General features: G+C 28.2%; 1 protein-coding gene across 1 annotated transcript in view; it reads left to right on the top strand.

Moving 5' to 3' along the window:
- The window catches only part of LOC123295452 (glucose transporter type 1), a 44,816-nt gene that overhangs the window by 13,522 nt on the left and 15,653 nt on the right, over nucleotides 1-15,641 (top strand). Inside the window, exons 5-9 of the mRNA XM_044876815.1 lie at nucleotides 11,449-11,755; nucleotides 13,500-13,595; nucleotides 13,659-13,944; nucleotides 14,086-14,364; nucleotides 14,761-14,948. Of these exons, the coding sequence (XP_044732750.1) occupies nucleotides 11,449-11,755; nucleotides 13,500-13,595; nucleotides 13,659-13,944; nucleotides 14,086-14,364; nucleotides 14,761-14,948 (1,156 nt within the window). The remainder of the gene's footprint in view (nucleotides 1-11,448; nucleotides 11,756-13,499; nucleotides 13,596-13,658; nucleotides 13,945-14,085; nucleotides 14,365-14,760; nucleotides 14,949-15,641) is intronic.

Here is a 15,641-nt window from a genome sequence, read left to right as displayed (position 1 = left end):
CTTTAATTATAGAATTGTATGGATGCATATATAATTGTATGGATTGCAGTTATGACTTAAATTGAAAATTTAATATTATTGTCTCACAAATTAAAATAAATAATTATGATAATTTACATTTGAAAAATAAAATTTATGCAATTTGATTTCTTATTTTCACAATTTTTAATGCATTAAGTTTAATTAATTAATTAGTATTTTTCAATAATTTTAATTTGACATTTTCTATAACATTAAAATGTAAAGAATTGCAAATTAGTCATAACAGCGTCCTTTATCGCCAAAATTTTTCGCTGGAAGCGCTAGCATCGATTTTATTGTCCCTACCATGACTCCGCACACAACGAATAGTGGAAAAAATTGCACTTTATTTAAACTAGTTATCAATTTTTTTTTATGATTTAAAATTTTTATGTCTAAATAAAATTTATTTTTAAAATATTTAAATATTAACATATTAATTGATGGCATTTAACATTGTCAAGCGAAACGTTTTAATAAATATTAAATCAAGTTTTAACTTTTCACGTATGATCTATTTCTATAAAAGGAAAATTAATACCGTTAAACATGAAACGCGACTAAAAATTATTATAGATTCCTTATTCAAGCATACATAAGACTAAGGTTTTATTCTTTTCGCCATGAAAGTGCAGAAAATTTGAATCGATAGATACCGTCAATTTTTCAACGAGTTTTTCTTCTCGTTGATAATAATATGGAGCTTTATTCATATACAGCTCTCAAAATCAATAAAAATAATAATAAAAATTTGTTACCTCTGCAAATAATAATGGACTAATTTTACAAAAAAAAAAAAAAAATATTTATCACAATCGTTAATTTTAATATTTATTCAAATTCAGTTTTATTTTTTCCATTTTTCACAGAAAGTACAATTTTAAAAAATAAAATATTCTATTTTTTCAAAATTTTTCAATCATCACATTTTCTTTCATAAAGTTTCGAGCAGTTTTAAAAATATTTATTAAAAAAATTTTTTATGAAAATCAAATAATTAATATTGCTCGAAATTTTTTTTAATTGGCCTTTAAATTTTTAATATGTAATAAAAGAAAATTATTAATCGCAGCTATATATATAACATTTGTTCTATGTTTTCTAACAGCCAAACAGAATTGGCCATTTTTTCAAATTAGGAGTGAGTTTGGATGTTTTTTCATCGCTTCTTGCATTTCTTTAATCTTATTACAAAATAATTCAATTATATTTTTTTTAAATGAAAGGTTTAAGAATAGTTCATGAACTTTCTGGAATAAATTGTCAAATTAAAAATAAAACCACAAAAAATATTGTGCTTTTTTGTCTTGATTGTCTTTATAAATGAATTTAAATTAAAAAATTTTGAACGGAAATTTCTCTCATTTTTCGTCAGTTCTGGTAATAGTTCAGTTTTTCAATTCTGATAATTTCAGAGGTAGTAATTTTTCACCCTCTTCAAAAAATGACAAACGTTCAAACAAAAATTATATGAAACATATATTTCGATGGGGGCACATTCTAATACATACTTTGCAAAACGATCCGTTAAAAGCATCTTAAATAGATATCGTTAAATTATGCTTAAACAATTGAATCGTCAACTCCAAATCGAAAAGTCAGCATTGACGATGCATTCGATTAGGTGGGACCAGGATTAGTTTGTCAAGGGTCAACTCTTGGCTATCAACTCTTGGCTAATGCTAACAAATCACGTCTTGAATTGAGAGCCTTTGTCCAAGTCTTGGACAAGGCTAATGACCCAATGTTGTTAATTCATATTTATGGTTTTTGTGGCTTTAGTGGTAGAGATAATAGCCATGAGAAAAAAGACCTTTAACTTACAACAAGTACATATGCTGTAGCACATATATACTGTATTGTCTAATAGGGGATAATCCTGATGTCGAATTGGCCATATTTCCCATACAAATCTAAAACTCAACTTGATACCATGACAAAAGAAATTGAAATTAAAATTTGTTAAAAAACGAAGAAGTTAGATAAACATAACCAATCTTTTAAGGGCGACCTTCTTTAGCATATTTACCGTAGATTATTCTTTAAATAAAACAAGTGAAAACAAACAATTGACTGAGTTAATTGTTGAAATATCATTCATAAATAGTATTGATTACTCTATCACATTGTACATACATACACAATTTGTATAATACATCCTATACAATTTACGCCTAATTTGCGCCCTCACGGGTAAACAGTGATGTTTACGAAAAAATGTTTCAAACAAAAGTTGTTTATTTTTTGATAAGGGACATTTTTTCCATTTAAACTTTTGTTCTATCTCTAACGGTTTACAAGATGGGTTCTACGGACTCATACATCAAGACCCAATTGACCTATCTTGCTCATTTACAAACTCGACCTCACTTTTTACGTCCTGAGTACGCTGTACAAATTTCAGCTTGATATCTTTTTTCGTTTTTGACTTATCGTGCCCACAGACGGACGGACGGAAAACCGGAAATGGACTAATTAGGTGATAGTTTATGAACACTTATACCAAAGTTTTGTTGGTAGCATCAATATTTTTAAGCGTTACAAACTTGGGACTAAACTTAGTATACCTTGCATATTACATATATGCATGGTATAATGAATAGGTATGCTATTTAATTGAAAAACTGAACTATCATCCATCAAATACAACCTTAACCTAACCTAACTTGACATTTAACATTTCACAGAACAGTAATTTTTTTATTTAAATGTCAAAAGTAATTCTTAAACCTATTTATTTAAAAAAAAAATATAATCAAAAATCAATTAAAATCATACCAAAAACAAAAGATAGTTTTTCAAAACATTTTACCTATCAACAGAAATTGAATTGAATAGGTTAAATCAAAATATATTATATTAATAATATTGTTCAAATAATATTATAAAGTTATTAATATATTATTCAAGATAATTAAGTGTACTAATTGGCAAGGATGTATACTCGCAAAATTTTTTACAGTCCAGTTTTGAAAATCTAACCTTAAATTATATTAGATACGTAGCATAAATATTTTAGTTGCGTGAATAAGTTTATAGAGGTTAGGTCTTACTAATTTTATTTAAATTACTGAAAATTATACTAATATTTTAAAATAAGTTCTTTAATTTTAAATCGCACTTTTATTTACCAAATTACTTATGACAACGACATTTTTCGCATGACATTTAATAGGAATAAATTATAATTTTTCCTTAAATTCATATAAGCAAAACATGGCATGTTAAACTTGGTAGGAGAAAACTATTAACTGACAAAACAACAACTGAAGAAAAAAATTTAAAAAAAAGTTGTATAGCGATTTTTAGACATATAGGATGTCTTAGAATGATCGTACTCGGAGACATTATTGAAATAGTAAAAAAAATTCAAGCTGATAAGTCTTAGAAACCTTTTAATATTTTATTTATAAGCCACGCCTAATCCTGCCATTCATAGGTGATGAAAAAATAGAGAGAAAAAACACACGGAAATTAAGGCATAAGTTTGATTCGCCATAATATTTTTAAGATTATGAGTGGACGCGAAAACCATCTTAGACTTTTAAGGTGGTTTTCCCGCGGTAATAGGTCAACAAAGAGGCGTGGGTTATGAATATTTATATAACATTATTTTGTGGTAGTTCATTAAATATTTTATTAGTTCTTCAGCAATTTTCAATAACTTTTTGTTTTTAAAATTGTTTTGCTTATTATCTGTGTACGGTCATTTTGAGCAGTCACGTATACACCCCCTGCCTTTCTCTAATTTTACTTCTTCTTTGAAACATTTACTTCATCTAAAATATTGCTTGCCAATGATGAAATTTTCAAAAATATCATCTCTTCTCTATAAATACATTTTTCGACAACAATGTAGTCATCATCAGTTGGAATTAGCTAGAGACTAATTTAGTGACTATTTCAAGAATATTTTTAGTTTATGTCGGGTAGTTTAACTTTGATTTTATTTTTGTCTTTGTTGTACACTGTTTTAATTTTCTTAAAACATGATTTTGCAATAAATTGGTCGAATCGATTTAGAATATTTTTTTGTTTTCTGTATTTCTTTCGTTCTTTAGATTACTAAATATTCAATTTTAAATATCCCAAAGAAATAAAAATATAAACATTCATAATCGATTGTAAAAATTGCAAAAAAAAAAAATACATCGGCCAAATTCGTCATCAAATGAATATAAAGTTCATTAGCTAGTTCATACCATTGTACAAGCAAGATTTTTTTTTCGATGATACATACTAAAGATAACTACTTTGTAGTCGAAATACGTATTTATAGTATACAAATTAATTTAGAATATAAAACGAATTTAAAATATTTCAAATATCCATAGTTCTCGTGATAATTTTAATATTTTACCGCCACACTAGTTTTAGAAATAAATAAGCCTTTCTAGAAAAAAAGAATAATTCCAAAAAAAAAAGAAACAACGAAATAAATTTCAACAATCTATAAATTAAATTTTATGAAGCATTTTATTTTGCATTTAAGACATTTGTTATTATATGCAAACATTTTTCACAAACAACATAAAGTTTGCATGCAAAATATAATTGATTGATTTTATGCCTCCTAGAAAGGTATAAAGCATATACAATTTTCCCATTTAATAGTCGAATCAATATTTGTTTACATTCTAAATATATATACTCTACATTTGTTGAAATTACTTACATACACATACAGTACACTACAGTACAGGGTCACCAAAACCTACTTACGGATTAACCCATGAACTTTGAACTATTTAGCAAAAGAAAAAACTTTCGAGTTCGAGTTTATACAAAATATTTTTGAAGTACACTCCACCACAAATATCCAAACACATGTGTCCATTATCTTTATCTTTTTTGTCCATTATTTATAAAAAATTATAAAATTTATAATTTTAAATGTATTTCAATAAATACATATTTCGACTATAATTTAGTTATTAGGGATGTGAATGGTTTTTAGGCTATATTGGGAAAATTAGTTGTCCCGACACAGCAAATTTATAAATAATATATTTTGAAAATTAAATTTTTTTACAACTTTGGTTCTGTTAATCGTAAGACCAAGATTACCAAAGTTATTAAAGAAAATAGATAAAAATTTGGGAAAAATTTTCTTTTGGTCGTTCTAGTCATTTTACAAAAAATTTGTTCCCAACTTTTTTTCTATTTTCTTTATGACTCTGTTATTTTTGGTTTTACGTCTAAAAGTTACAGAAACAAAGTTGTAGTTTGCCCGATATATCGTAAAAGCCATTAGCACCCCTTTTTAACAAAATGGCCGTCGGTCGAGCAAGGGTTGCAACTCCACAAGCATGGATTTAACTTTACACTAACCCCCCTCTTGGCAACCAAAAAATTGTGTCGTTTGACTTTTGAAATCTCAAATGAAGACTTAAAGAAGCTATTACATCAGAAGCCAGATCTTTTACTTTACGATCCTGAAATGCTCCTAGATATTGTCAATTTTTAGTGTCCCGTCATCAAAGATGAAAAAAGGAACCTTTATAATTTTGCCATGTCCGTTTGTGTTACAAAAATTCAATTTTACAAATCTTTAAACCCACTTGTTTAAAATAAATTTTCTGCTCAAATGAACATAGCGCCTGATACGAAGCTCCAAAAGATGCAAAAGTTGTGCGCTACTCTTTTACGCAATGCGATACCGAAGTTTGAAAAAAGAAAAGTTGCACAACAAAGAACTTCAACATAAATTATTTCGAACACGATACGTTAATTCGAGGAGAAGGGGGTACAGTTAAAGATTTTGGGTGCCAATTTTTTTAAGCGTAGCGTTTCGTGGGGATTATGGTTTGATGAAAGGTCTTTGAGCGGTAAATAAAAGTGCACAGTTACATTTTTGCGTCATGTGAATATTGCACCATATAAACTACTAAAAGAAAAAAAATTGTGTCCTCTCCTAAATTTAAAGCCATGATTCTTTTTATGCGTGTAGTACGAGCGCTTTTATCCATTTTTAATAATCAAAAACCAAATGACCAAATGAAACATTTTGACAGAAAAATTCAACTTGGACGGAACTTTTTGACAATTCATTTTTATTAATTTAAAACGTAAATTAATTATTACAATTACTTGCAACACATACCGGACAAAACTACTTACAGAAGATTATCTTCCACAAATTTGGAACTATTAGGCAAAAAAAAAAAAAAAAAAACTTTCGAGTATTCATCCTTCGCTTAAAACATAGGAATTGGTTTAAAAAAATTGGATAATGACTTGGCTGTGTTTCCAAACTAGGTACAACGGATTCGTGGGGCGAACCACCCGATGCACACGCATGTATACATCAATGGAAATATAAGTTTCAACAATTTGAAGCAAAAAGAAAACAATTATGTAAAAAATTTAATTAGTCTTTTGATGAAAAAATTTCAATGAAGATCATTTGTATTATTGCAAAATATTGTGTGTGTTATTTGTTGAATCGGAAAAATCGGAGAATGTTTTTTTGGTTTTAGTTTTTTGTTTTGATTTTTTTTTTTTGGTTTTGTTCTGAGCCTGTGTAGTTTTGGAACACAGCCAGCATGGTATCCATACCACCCAGGTATTAATACTAAATCCAATCTTTCCTTTTTCATTCAAATTCATTACAAAAAAATCACTGTTCGGATTTTCCAAAAGTGACATCCATAAAATTATTTTACTTAAATGTAACAGTTTAAATGGGACGCGAATACACGAATTTTCAATCTCATATATTATAATAACTTTAAAACTATAAGTCAGAATATTTTGATCATAATTTTTCTATAATTCAAGACATGTTGATCATCGGGAATTTATCTTTAGTCTGTTGCTAAATTTAGTGAAAAATTTTCGCTTCATAGGTGATTTCCTATTGACTAAATATTAAGTATCAAATTTTTTAAAATTATTTACACAAAAACTGCAAGTCAAAACTAAAAACATTTTTCAACTCTTTATTAATTTCATAATTTTCGCCAATTTTTTGCTTCTGGTTATTAATAGAATAAAGAATAATTTAAATACAATACGATAAATATTTTATGAAATTTGCATTCTAAAGTCACTTTTGGAAAATATAGAAAAAAATTATTTCAGCAAAACTTTCTTTGCTAAAATATTATTGGATATTTATAATAAAGAAATAAATTTAGAAAAAAAATTTATTAAATTACATTCTGAACAGCCAAGTTCATTAAATGTTGTAGAGATTGGAGAAAGATCCCATTTTTTCCGTTTCGTAAAATTTTTCATTCCATTTACACATACACATATATTGCAAAAAATTCGGAGACAATTTTCTAACAAAATTTACTGTTTACGCAAGTATTGATGAAGATAAGGCCGTGAAAATTAATTTTACACATTTGGAATAAATTTGAAACAAAATGGCTTCGATCATTTAGTCTACAGGTGATAATGTATAGACCTACATACATTACTACATACGTCGAAATGGATGGGACTAATTTAGGCTACAAGTTAGTGAGAAAATTTACAAATTCAAAAGTCTGAGTAAGTTTATTTGGAAATGAGACCACATTGCAGTTTTCCACATAAATAAAAATAAAGTAATGGTATTTAATAGATAAAAGTGATAAATTAAAAAATGTGGAGAATAATTAAATAAAGCAGACAAAAGACTCATTTGATACAGGGTGGGACAGATATAAAACTCAGGTGACTTTTAATCAGGAAATTAACAAAGGAAGGGTTGTGTGATTTTTACACTAGATTTCTTAACAGTTCCTTCCCCATCCTTCCTCTCTTCACCATAAAAGAAACTTGGTTTTTATGCTCCATCTAGTATTAAAAAAGTTGCAAAATAGATGTATATTTTGATCCATGTGATGGCCGGTCTTATTTCAAAATAAATTTACTCCACAAAATTACAATTAGCCCAGTCGTTTATGTTGTAACAACTTTACATTAGGCACACATATTGCAATAGCGCCGTAAGTCCAAAAACAATAAATTTATATCCATAATTTAGTTAGTTTATTACTTGCTATTCAATGTATTAGTTTATTACTTGCTACTCAACTTATTATTAAAACTTTAACATCCTTTCCCAAAAAAGTATACTTTTCTGACTTTTGGCAGTATTGCAATATGTGTACGATTATTATGTAGGCAAAAGGAAGCTTAAATGACATACTGCGAAAGAGTGGATGGTTGGATATTTAACTAACCAGTACTTCCACTCTTGCATACATTAATTATTTATGCATACTTAAGATAAAAAAAATTTGCACGAAAGAATAAAATGGCAATTTAAATACTTATTAAATTAAAAATTTTTGCCTTAATGCTGGTAAAACTGTTAAGAGTATGCTACTCCAAATGCTATTTGTTTGTAGTTCAAAAAGACTTGAATTTTTAATGCGGTAGAATTGAAAAATATCTCTTCATAAAAAAGTAAATAATGTTAATCACGGGATAACTTTTTTATTTGTAAAGAAATTTATGTTCGGGAAAAAGCTCCATAATAAACGTAGAGACTATTTCGTTAGAAAATTCACTAAGCCATGTTCTTTAACATTTCCTAGATGCCTAGTAAAACGGGTACCTTTTTCGAAATTATAAAATTTGCTACTGATTACTAATAAATGGAACAATATCAATAATAAACTTATTTATTCGATTTATTGTGATATTTTTCATTACTAAATAGCAGCACTTAAAATTGAATAAGATCAAACGGACATAAGGGAAAAACCATAATTGCTTATGCGATTTGCAAAAAACAAATAAATTTGTAAATGGAATGGAAATTTTTATACATAGAGTGGTCCACTAAAAGTGATAATAATACCTACGTTTAAAACGATGGCTTAAAAAAATTTTAATACAATTTCTATACAAAAAAGTGGCACTTTTTAGAAACTTAAATTTTCGATCGTTTTAGATTTTAAAAAAATCAATACTTGTTTCACATATTTTCTATATATGATTTAAATGTGATCTAAGAAGTGATCAGCTTAAAGTCTGAATACCAACTTCATTCGGGAAAGACTGTCTCCAGATTACAGGTTCTTCTGAAAGCAGACGAAGCTCACTCTCCTCATTCTCTATTGGGGCAAGAATCGGTGCAGAATGCATCAGCTCAAAATTTCTCTATCGCGACTTCTTCAAAGACTGTTAAATCACTAATTTCGTACAGTGAGATATATGTGGGATCTTTGGGGGTCCTTAAACTGTAAAAACGATAGTTCTATCGACCATGACCCATTATCTTCCTCAACTAGACTCTAGTTCATTTTAACATAGCGTAAATGTCCTAAATGTAGAACGATAGCTATGAATAACTCACCCTGTTTCATACTTCACTGACACTCCTTAATCTGAATCAAAACATCGTCAAAGACAATCTATTTTGTCAGTGAGCCTAGGCATATATATTCTGCCAATTCTCATATCAATCTGACTATGTTATTTAATTCAAATCGAAGTTTCGAAGCCTCTGAGTGTAGCCTGGCTATCAGAAATAATATTGATATACGTCTCGTCGATTTATGTGAGAAATTAACAAAAAGTAATTATTTCCAGGTGCTGACTAAGATCAACCTTTTCCATTATTCAGGAAAACTTAATGCTAAAAAAATTTAATAAAATCAAAGAAAATATGTATCAATTTTAATGGACCACCTTGTATATATTTTTCATCATGTGATTTGAATTTATAAAAGTGTGATTTAAAAAAACGAGAAAAACATAGACAAATATAAAAATTTTCCATTTGATTGGAAAAACATTTCGGTATTTCCTTTTGAAATTTAAAATCAACAAAAACAACGTTATTAATATAATGTTCATTTTCTAGTATCAACTAAAAAAAAAAAATTATTTATTTTAATATTATAATTTATTTTTCTACTTTTTATTTGCAAAAATCATTGCATGTTTAGTTTAAAATTTAGTGAATAATAAGAATAATATTTATTTATTAAGTTTTATTGAAAATATAATATAATATTATATTTAATATTCAAATTTTAAGAGATAATATCAAAAATTGATTTCATTTTTTATCGTAACGTTATCATAAATATTCGATTTTTAAGGATTTGGAAATAATAATGATTTTTTAACCCTTTGTAAAGTTTTTTAATAACTAAAAGTAAATGAAAAACTTTCTTTTATAATTTCAGAAATTGTTTAATAAAATCCACAATTTTCATTCAATTATAAATATTAATTTAGCCGCCTCCAAGGGTCTCTTTTTAGGAAACAGGCCTTTTTCAATTCTCGAAACATTTTTTACAAACGCATGCAATTTCCGCAACGAATTTAGTTCACACGATTCACTAAAAAACGTTGCTTCGGGAATAAAAAAAAGTTGCGCGGGACCAAATTTTGTCAATTTGTTGGTTGATCTACAGCGTTTTGGCCTTAAAAGTCTTATGATCTATAAAAATCAATTACTATGATCTATAAAAAATTAAATTTGATTAAATAGTGGGTGTTAAAATTTCTTCATATTTCGTATTGATTTCGAGTTTTGACAAAAATCTCATACGGACGCTCCAATGCGGCCAATTGAATTCGTCAAGCGTCACGTCTCATCCTTTCAAATTCTTCGTAATTGATTGTGGCAAACTTTATCGTACACTGGTCTCCAGTAAAAACGAGTTTTGATCCTATATGTACGTTAATCTTTTACTAGAGCAGAGGCTCTCAAACTTATTCCGTCTATCGCCCGCTTCGAAAATTAATTATATTTCGGAGCCCCCAAAGCGTGTTATATCAGTCTTATCCTATTACATTTATCCTATACAAATTAGCTTTACTGTCCTTCTCCCTCCTGTAGGCCTTTAGCGCCCACAAATGTGCGTTATCGCCCATTTTGGGAAACTCTATACAATAGAGTAGTAGAAATTCTCGTCAATAACGACACTAATTGGTCTAACTTCCAGTTTAATCTACTTGCGCCAGCAGATAACGTTTAGTTTGAGTAAGACCTGAAAGTATGTCACCTAGCTACGGGGTCGAGTAGATGAGGTGAAATAATACCATCTTGTTGAAAAAAGAATTGTGAAGCATGTAAAATAATTATGAAAATAAGCTTTATGATAGCTTGAAGTTGAAAAAAAGCTTTAAAGGGTTAAAGAATCATCTTATAATTGTACAATTACGGATTATTTTTAAGGCAATTACATCCGCATCCTAAAGAACAGGTCAAAAATAAGATTGCTTATTTTTTAAAACATAGAATGTTTGTGAAAATTTAGAATTCCCTTCTACACTTGAACTAGAATTTAATAAATTGAATATGCAAAATTAGTTTTGAATGTTTTAGAAAAAAAAATCAAATCAAAAAAACATAAGAATAAATATATTACCTACAGTGTGTTTCAAAAATCATTCATACATCTTCATTATTATTGTGTGTGTTCATTGTGATGTTGTATTGGTTATTTTGTAAGTTATCTGTTGTTACAGTCTTCAAAAACAGGTGAGCGTGATGAGTATGAATTTATCAGCGAAGCTGGATGAACTCCAGCAACGGGGTGATCGTCAATTGGAAACAACGGTAGCATTATGTGAAATACGTACACAATTACAAGAATTAACAAAAAGTGTTGAATCATGTCAAAGTGAAGTAAGTGAAGTGAAACGTGATATGGTTGCAATTAAACATGAATTGGATACTGTGCAACAAGTGAAAGAGGAAATTGAAGAGTTACGTGAATATGTTGATCGATTAGAGGAACATACACATCGCCGTAAATTACGTTTGCTTGAGCAGGCAAGATAATTATTAATTATTATTTAATTAATGTAATATGATATCAATCTTTATCGTATTTATTTATCTCCTCTCATCTTCTTCACATCAAATTGAAATTTTAAGCACTTTAAATTGATTTTTGTTTTGTTTTGTTTTGTTTTTTTTTTTTTCTTTGTATTTGTTTTCTTTTTTCTTTTTTTACTTAGAAGGTTAAGTTAGGTTAAATTTTACAGATGGGTTAAATAATTCGAAATTTAAAAAATAAAAGATAAAAAAACTTCAATTTCTGATTGAAATGTATTTAAGATCAATCAACATGGAAATGTATTAAAACTCATCAATACAGACCAACCAACGGACGTAGAAGACCAACCAAATTTGAATTCTATATTTAAAGAATTAAAAAATAATACCAATTGATGAAACAATTTTCCATTTTGTTAAAGGCTACATTAAAGACATTAGCTCATTGGGCGATAAAAGATTAGTATTTCTACGTATATAACTACGGAATACTTTGCGCCCTATTTTTGGCGCTAAAGTTTTAGACAATTCTATTAAAATGTAGAGAACAATAAAACTCTATATATTAAACAATTTAGACTGTATTATGAAATTCTTTAATTATTACATTTACAACAATGAGAGACTCCATACCAATTCCTCAACTGACTTTAGAATTTTAGCTCTTAGCTACATCTAAATTGTTACATATTATTGTTAAATATTATTAAATTAATCGCAGTTGGGTATAGAAAACTTACTGAGTGCAGTAAACCTCTTTCGAGGAAAAATTTCTTTAAATTTCGCATGGTATAAAGTTATAAGCTCCGCCATGTTCTAAAGGTGAGTAGCTTGCCGAGTCTTACCTTGCGCCACTCATCGCATCATGACAACATATGACTATATTTTCAGAGAAAATTAAAGTGAACAAGATCCGATAGAAATTCAGTTATGGCGTTGATGTCCAAATACGATGAGATTCAAATATGTCTTATCCATTCTGCTCCTGGTATTAGGATTTATAAATATCATAGTCAAATAAAAAGTCTTCTTATGTAATTATTTGGCACATACAACTTCATCTCATGACAGTTTTTAACCTCCGACACAAAAAGAGGGGTGCTGTTTGTCTGTTACCCCGTAGCTCTTAAACGGGTGAACTTATTTCAATTTTTTTTTAAAGGTGACTTAATCGATAGTGTTTTTAGCTACGCTTTAAGAAAATCGGAGAGAGTTACATGAAAAAACTGCTTTTATCGGGGATTTTTTAAATTTATAAATTTCACTTTTTTGTCTTAAAAATGATTTTAATTATTTATTATTGTCTAAAGAATGGTTGATCTTTTAGGACTTTAGGTCTTTATGGATTAAAAAAAATATATAATTTATCATTTTTAATTATTCCTTAATTTTTTTATTTGTATATATTTAATTTTTTTTATTTGTTTCAGTTGTTTTATCTTCAGGATTTTCTTTATTTTAATTATGGAGGTGAACTTTTATTTTTATTTTTTTAAGTTAATTTTAATTTTGGTTTACTAATTTTACTAACATACTATAAATTTGGTGTTATACTTGGTCTTACTATTCTGAAAAAATCAAATTTGCATGATTTACGCTAATGTGAGCTTGGAAATTTAAAATCACTTAACTAGTCCTTTTATTATCAGAATGTGAAAAAATATTTAATGCCAATATTTTGTTAAATCCTATAGTTTGTTGCGATCCTTAAATAATTTTGTTTTGAATTGTTTAACAGGGTTTAACGTTTTTCTTATCCTATGCCATTTTGGCAGCGGTGTTGGGGATGCTTCAATTTGGTTACAATACAGGTGTAATCAATGCTCCAGAAGTTGTAAGTACCTATATTAAATATTGAATTTTGATTTGGAATTTATTTTGATTTGTTTTTTCGTAGAATATTGAAAATTTTATGAAAGATGTATATAAATCACGATATGGTGAAGATATCCCCGAAGAATCTGTTAAATTTTTATATTCAGTAGCTGTATCAATATTTGCAATTGGTGGTATGTTAGGTGGATTTTCTGGTGGTATGATTGCTGATCGTTTTGGTAGAAAAGGTGGCCTTCTACTTAATAACGTATTAGGAATTGGTGGTGCCTGTTTGATGGGATTTACGAAAATCTCTCATTCCTATGAAATGTTATTCTTTGGCCGTTTCATTATAGGTGTTAATTGTGGTACGTATTTCAACCATTTATTTTTTAGCTAATGATCAAAAGATATATTTATTTCTCTTAAAATCTTCTACTAATTGTTTAATTGAAATATTTCTAAGTATTACTAAATTTTACCAACTTTTCTTTTCTTTTCGGTTTTAGGTCTAAATACATCATTAGTTCCCATGTATATATCTGAAATAGCGCCTTTGAATTTACGTGGTGGCCTAGGTACAATCAATCAACTTGCTGTAACTGTTGGATTATTGCTGTCACAAGTATTAGGCATTGAACAAATATTAGGTACAGATGATGGTTGGCCTGTACTATTAGGTCTTGCAATATGCCCAGCTATTTTACAATTAATTTTACTGCCAATATGTCCTGAAAGTCCTAGGTATTTATTAATGACGAAACAATGGGAAGAAGAAGCTAGAAAAGGTTTGTTGCTTTAAGTACATTAAATATTTAACAGGGTGTTTAGCGTTCCTTGAAAATCTGGAAATGTCCTTAATTTTTTTTCGCATCCTTGAAAATATGTACTTTTATACTTAAAAATGAGTATGTTGGTTGCATGTACGTATCTGTTTCTGCGAATTATCAATTGTAAAAAGTCTTTGCACACTGTAAACATATGTATACCCTTGGAAAAAAAATCTGGAAACCCTTGAAATATCCTTAAATTTTACTTTCCAAATTCGCTAGGACCTTGTTTAAGTACTTGTATAGAGTTATTCAGATTTCAAAGTCTTATTATTCAAAAGCATAAGCATAAGTGTTATTTTCGGGAGTAGTATTCCATGTAAATAATTAAAAGCTAAAATATTTCAATTACAGCATTAAGAAGATTGCGAGCAAGTAATCAAGTTGAAGAAGATATTGAAGAGATGCGTGCTGAAGAGCGTGCTCAACAATCTGAATCTACAATCAGTATGACTGAGTTAATTTGCTCACCAACATTACGATCCCCATTAATTATAGGCGTTGTTATGCAATTATCACAACAATTATCTGGTATTAATGCTGTAAGTATTGATTATGATCGCTCTAAGAAATAAGCGTTGAGCATCGTAGGGCTCTGAAGACAACAAGATTGTAATAGAAAGGGTTTATGATATAACTGAGTTAATATACTCACCAACATATTAATCGTGTTAGTTTGAAAGTCTTTTTCGAGTATAACTATAGATAATTTTTCTAGATTTCTAAATAACAATTAGAAAAAGCTATCCTACGATATCAATTTTATCAAAATTGAACTACGTATGGTAAAGTTGCAAGGGTTTTCAGATTTTTGAATCACACGGGCGAATATGACGAAATTATAAGGGCAACGTTTTTAGCCATTTGGCAACGAAAAAAGTAAGAAAACACACACAGAAACAAACAAATACATATACATAATAAAATACCAGGTCATTAATTTCATTTTAAAAATCCATTTGAAAATTTCTAAAACGAAACGTTTTGGGGTAAAATGATTCAAGTAATAGTTTTGCTACTTGGAAAGGCCATCTTACTCAGGTATTAAGTTTGAAATTGATCCATAAATAACTTTCATTTTTTCTAAAGACGCTTTGTTTTAGAAAATATATTCATTTAGTTCGTTTAAAATGAGTCACTTTTTTATAAATCGACATGTTATTAAATTAATAATATTTCAGGAATTGATAAATAAACTACTATTAGCAGACAACAACAAGAAATAAATTAGCACT

This window comes from Chrysoperla carnea, chromosome 3 (genome assembly GCF_905475395.1).
Source record: "Chrysoperla carnea chromosome 3, inChrCarn1.1, whole genome shotgun sequence".
NCBI lineage: Eukaryota > Metazoa > Arthropoda > Insecta > Neuroptera > Chrysopidae > Chrysoperla > Chrysoperla carnea.
Note: the sequence above shows the minus strand (reverse complement) of the source record. Positions and strands in the feature narration are given on the sequence as shown.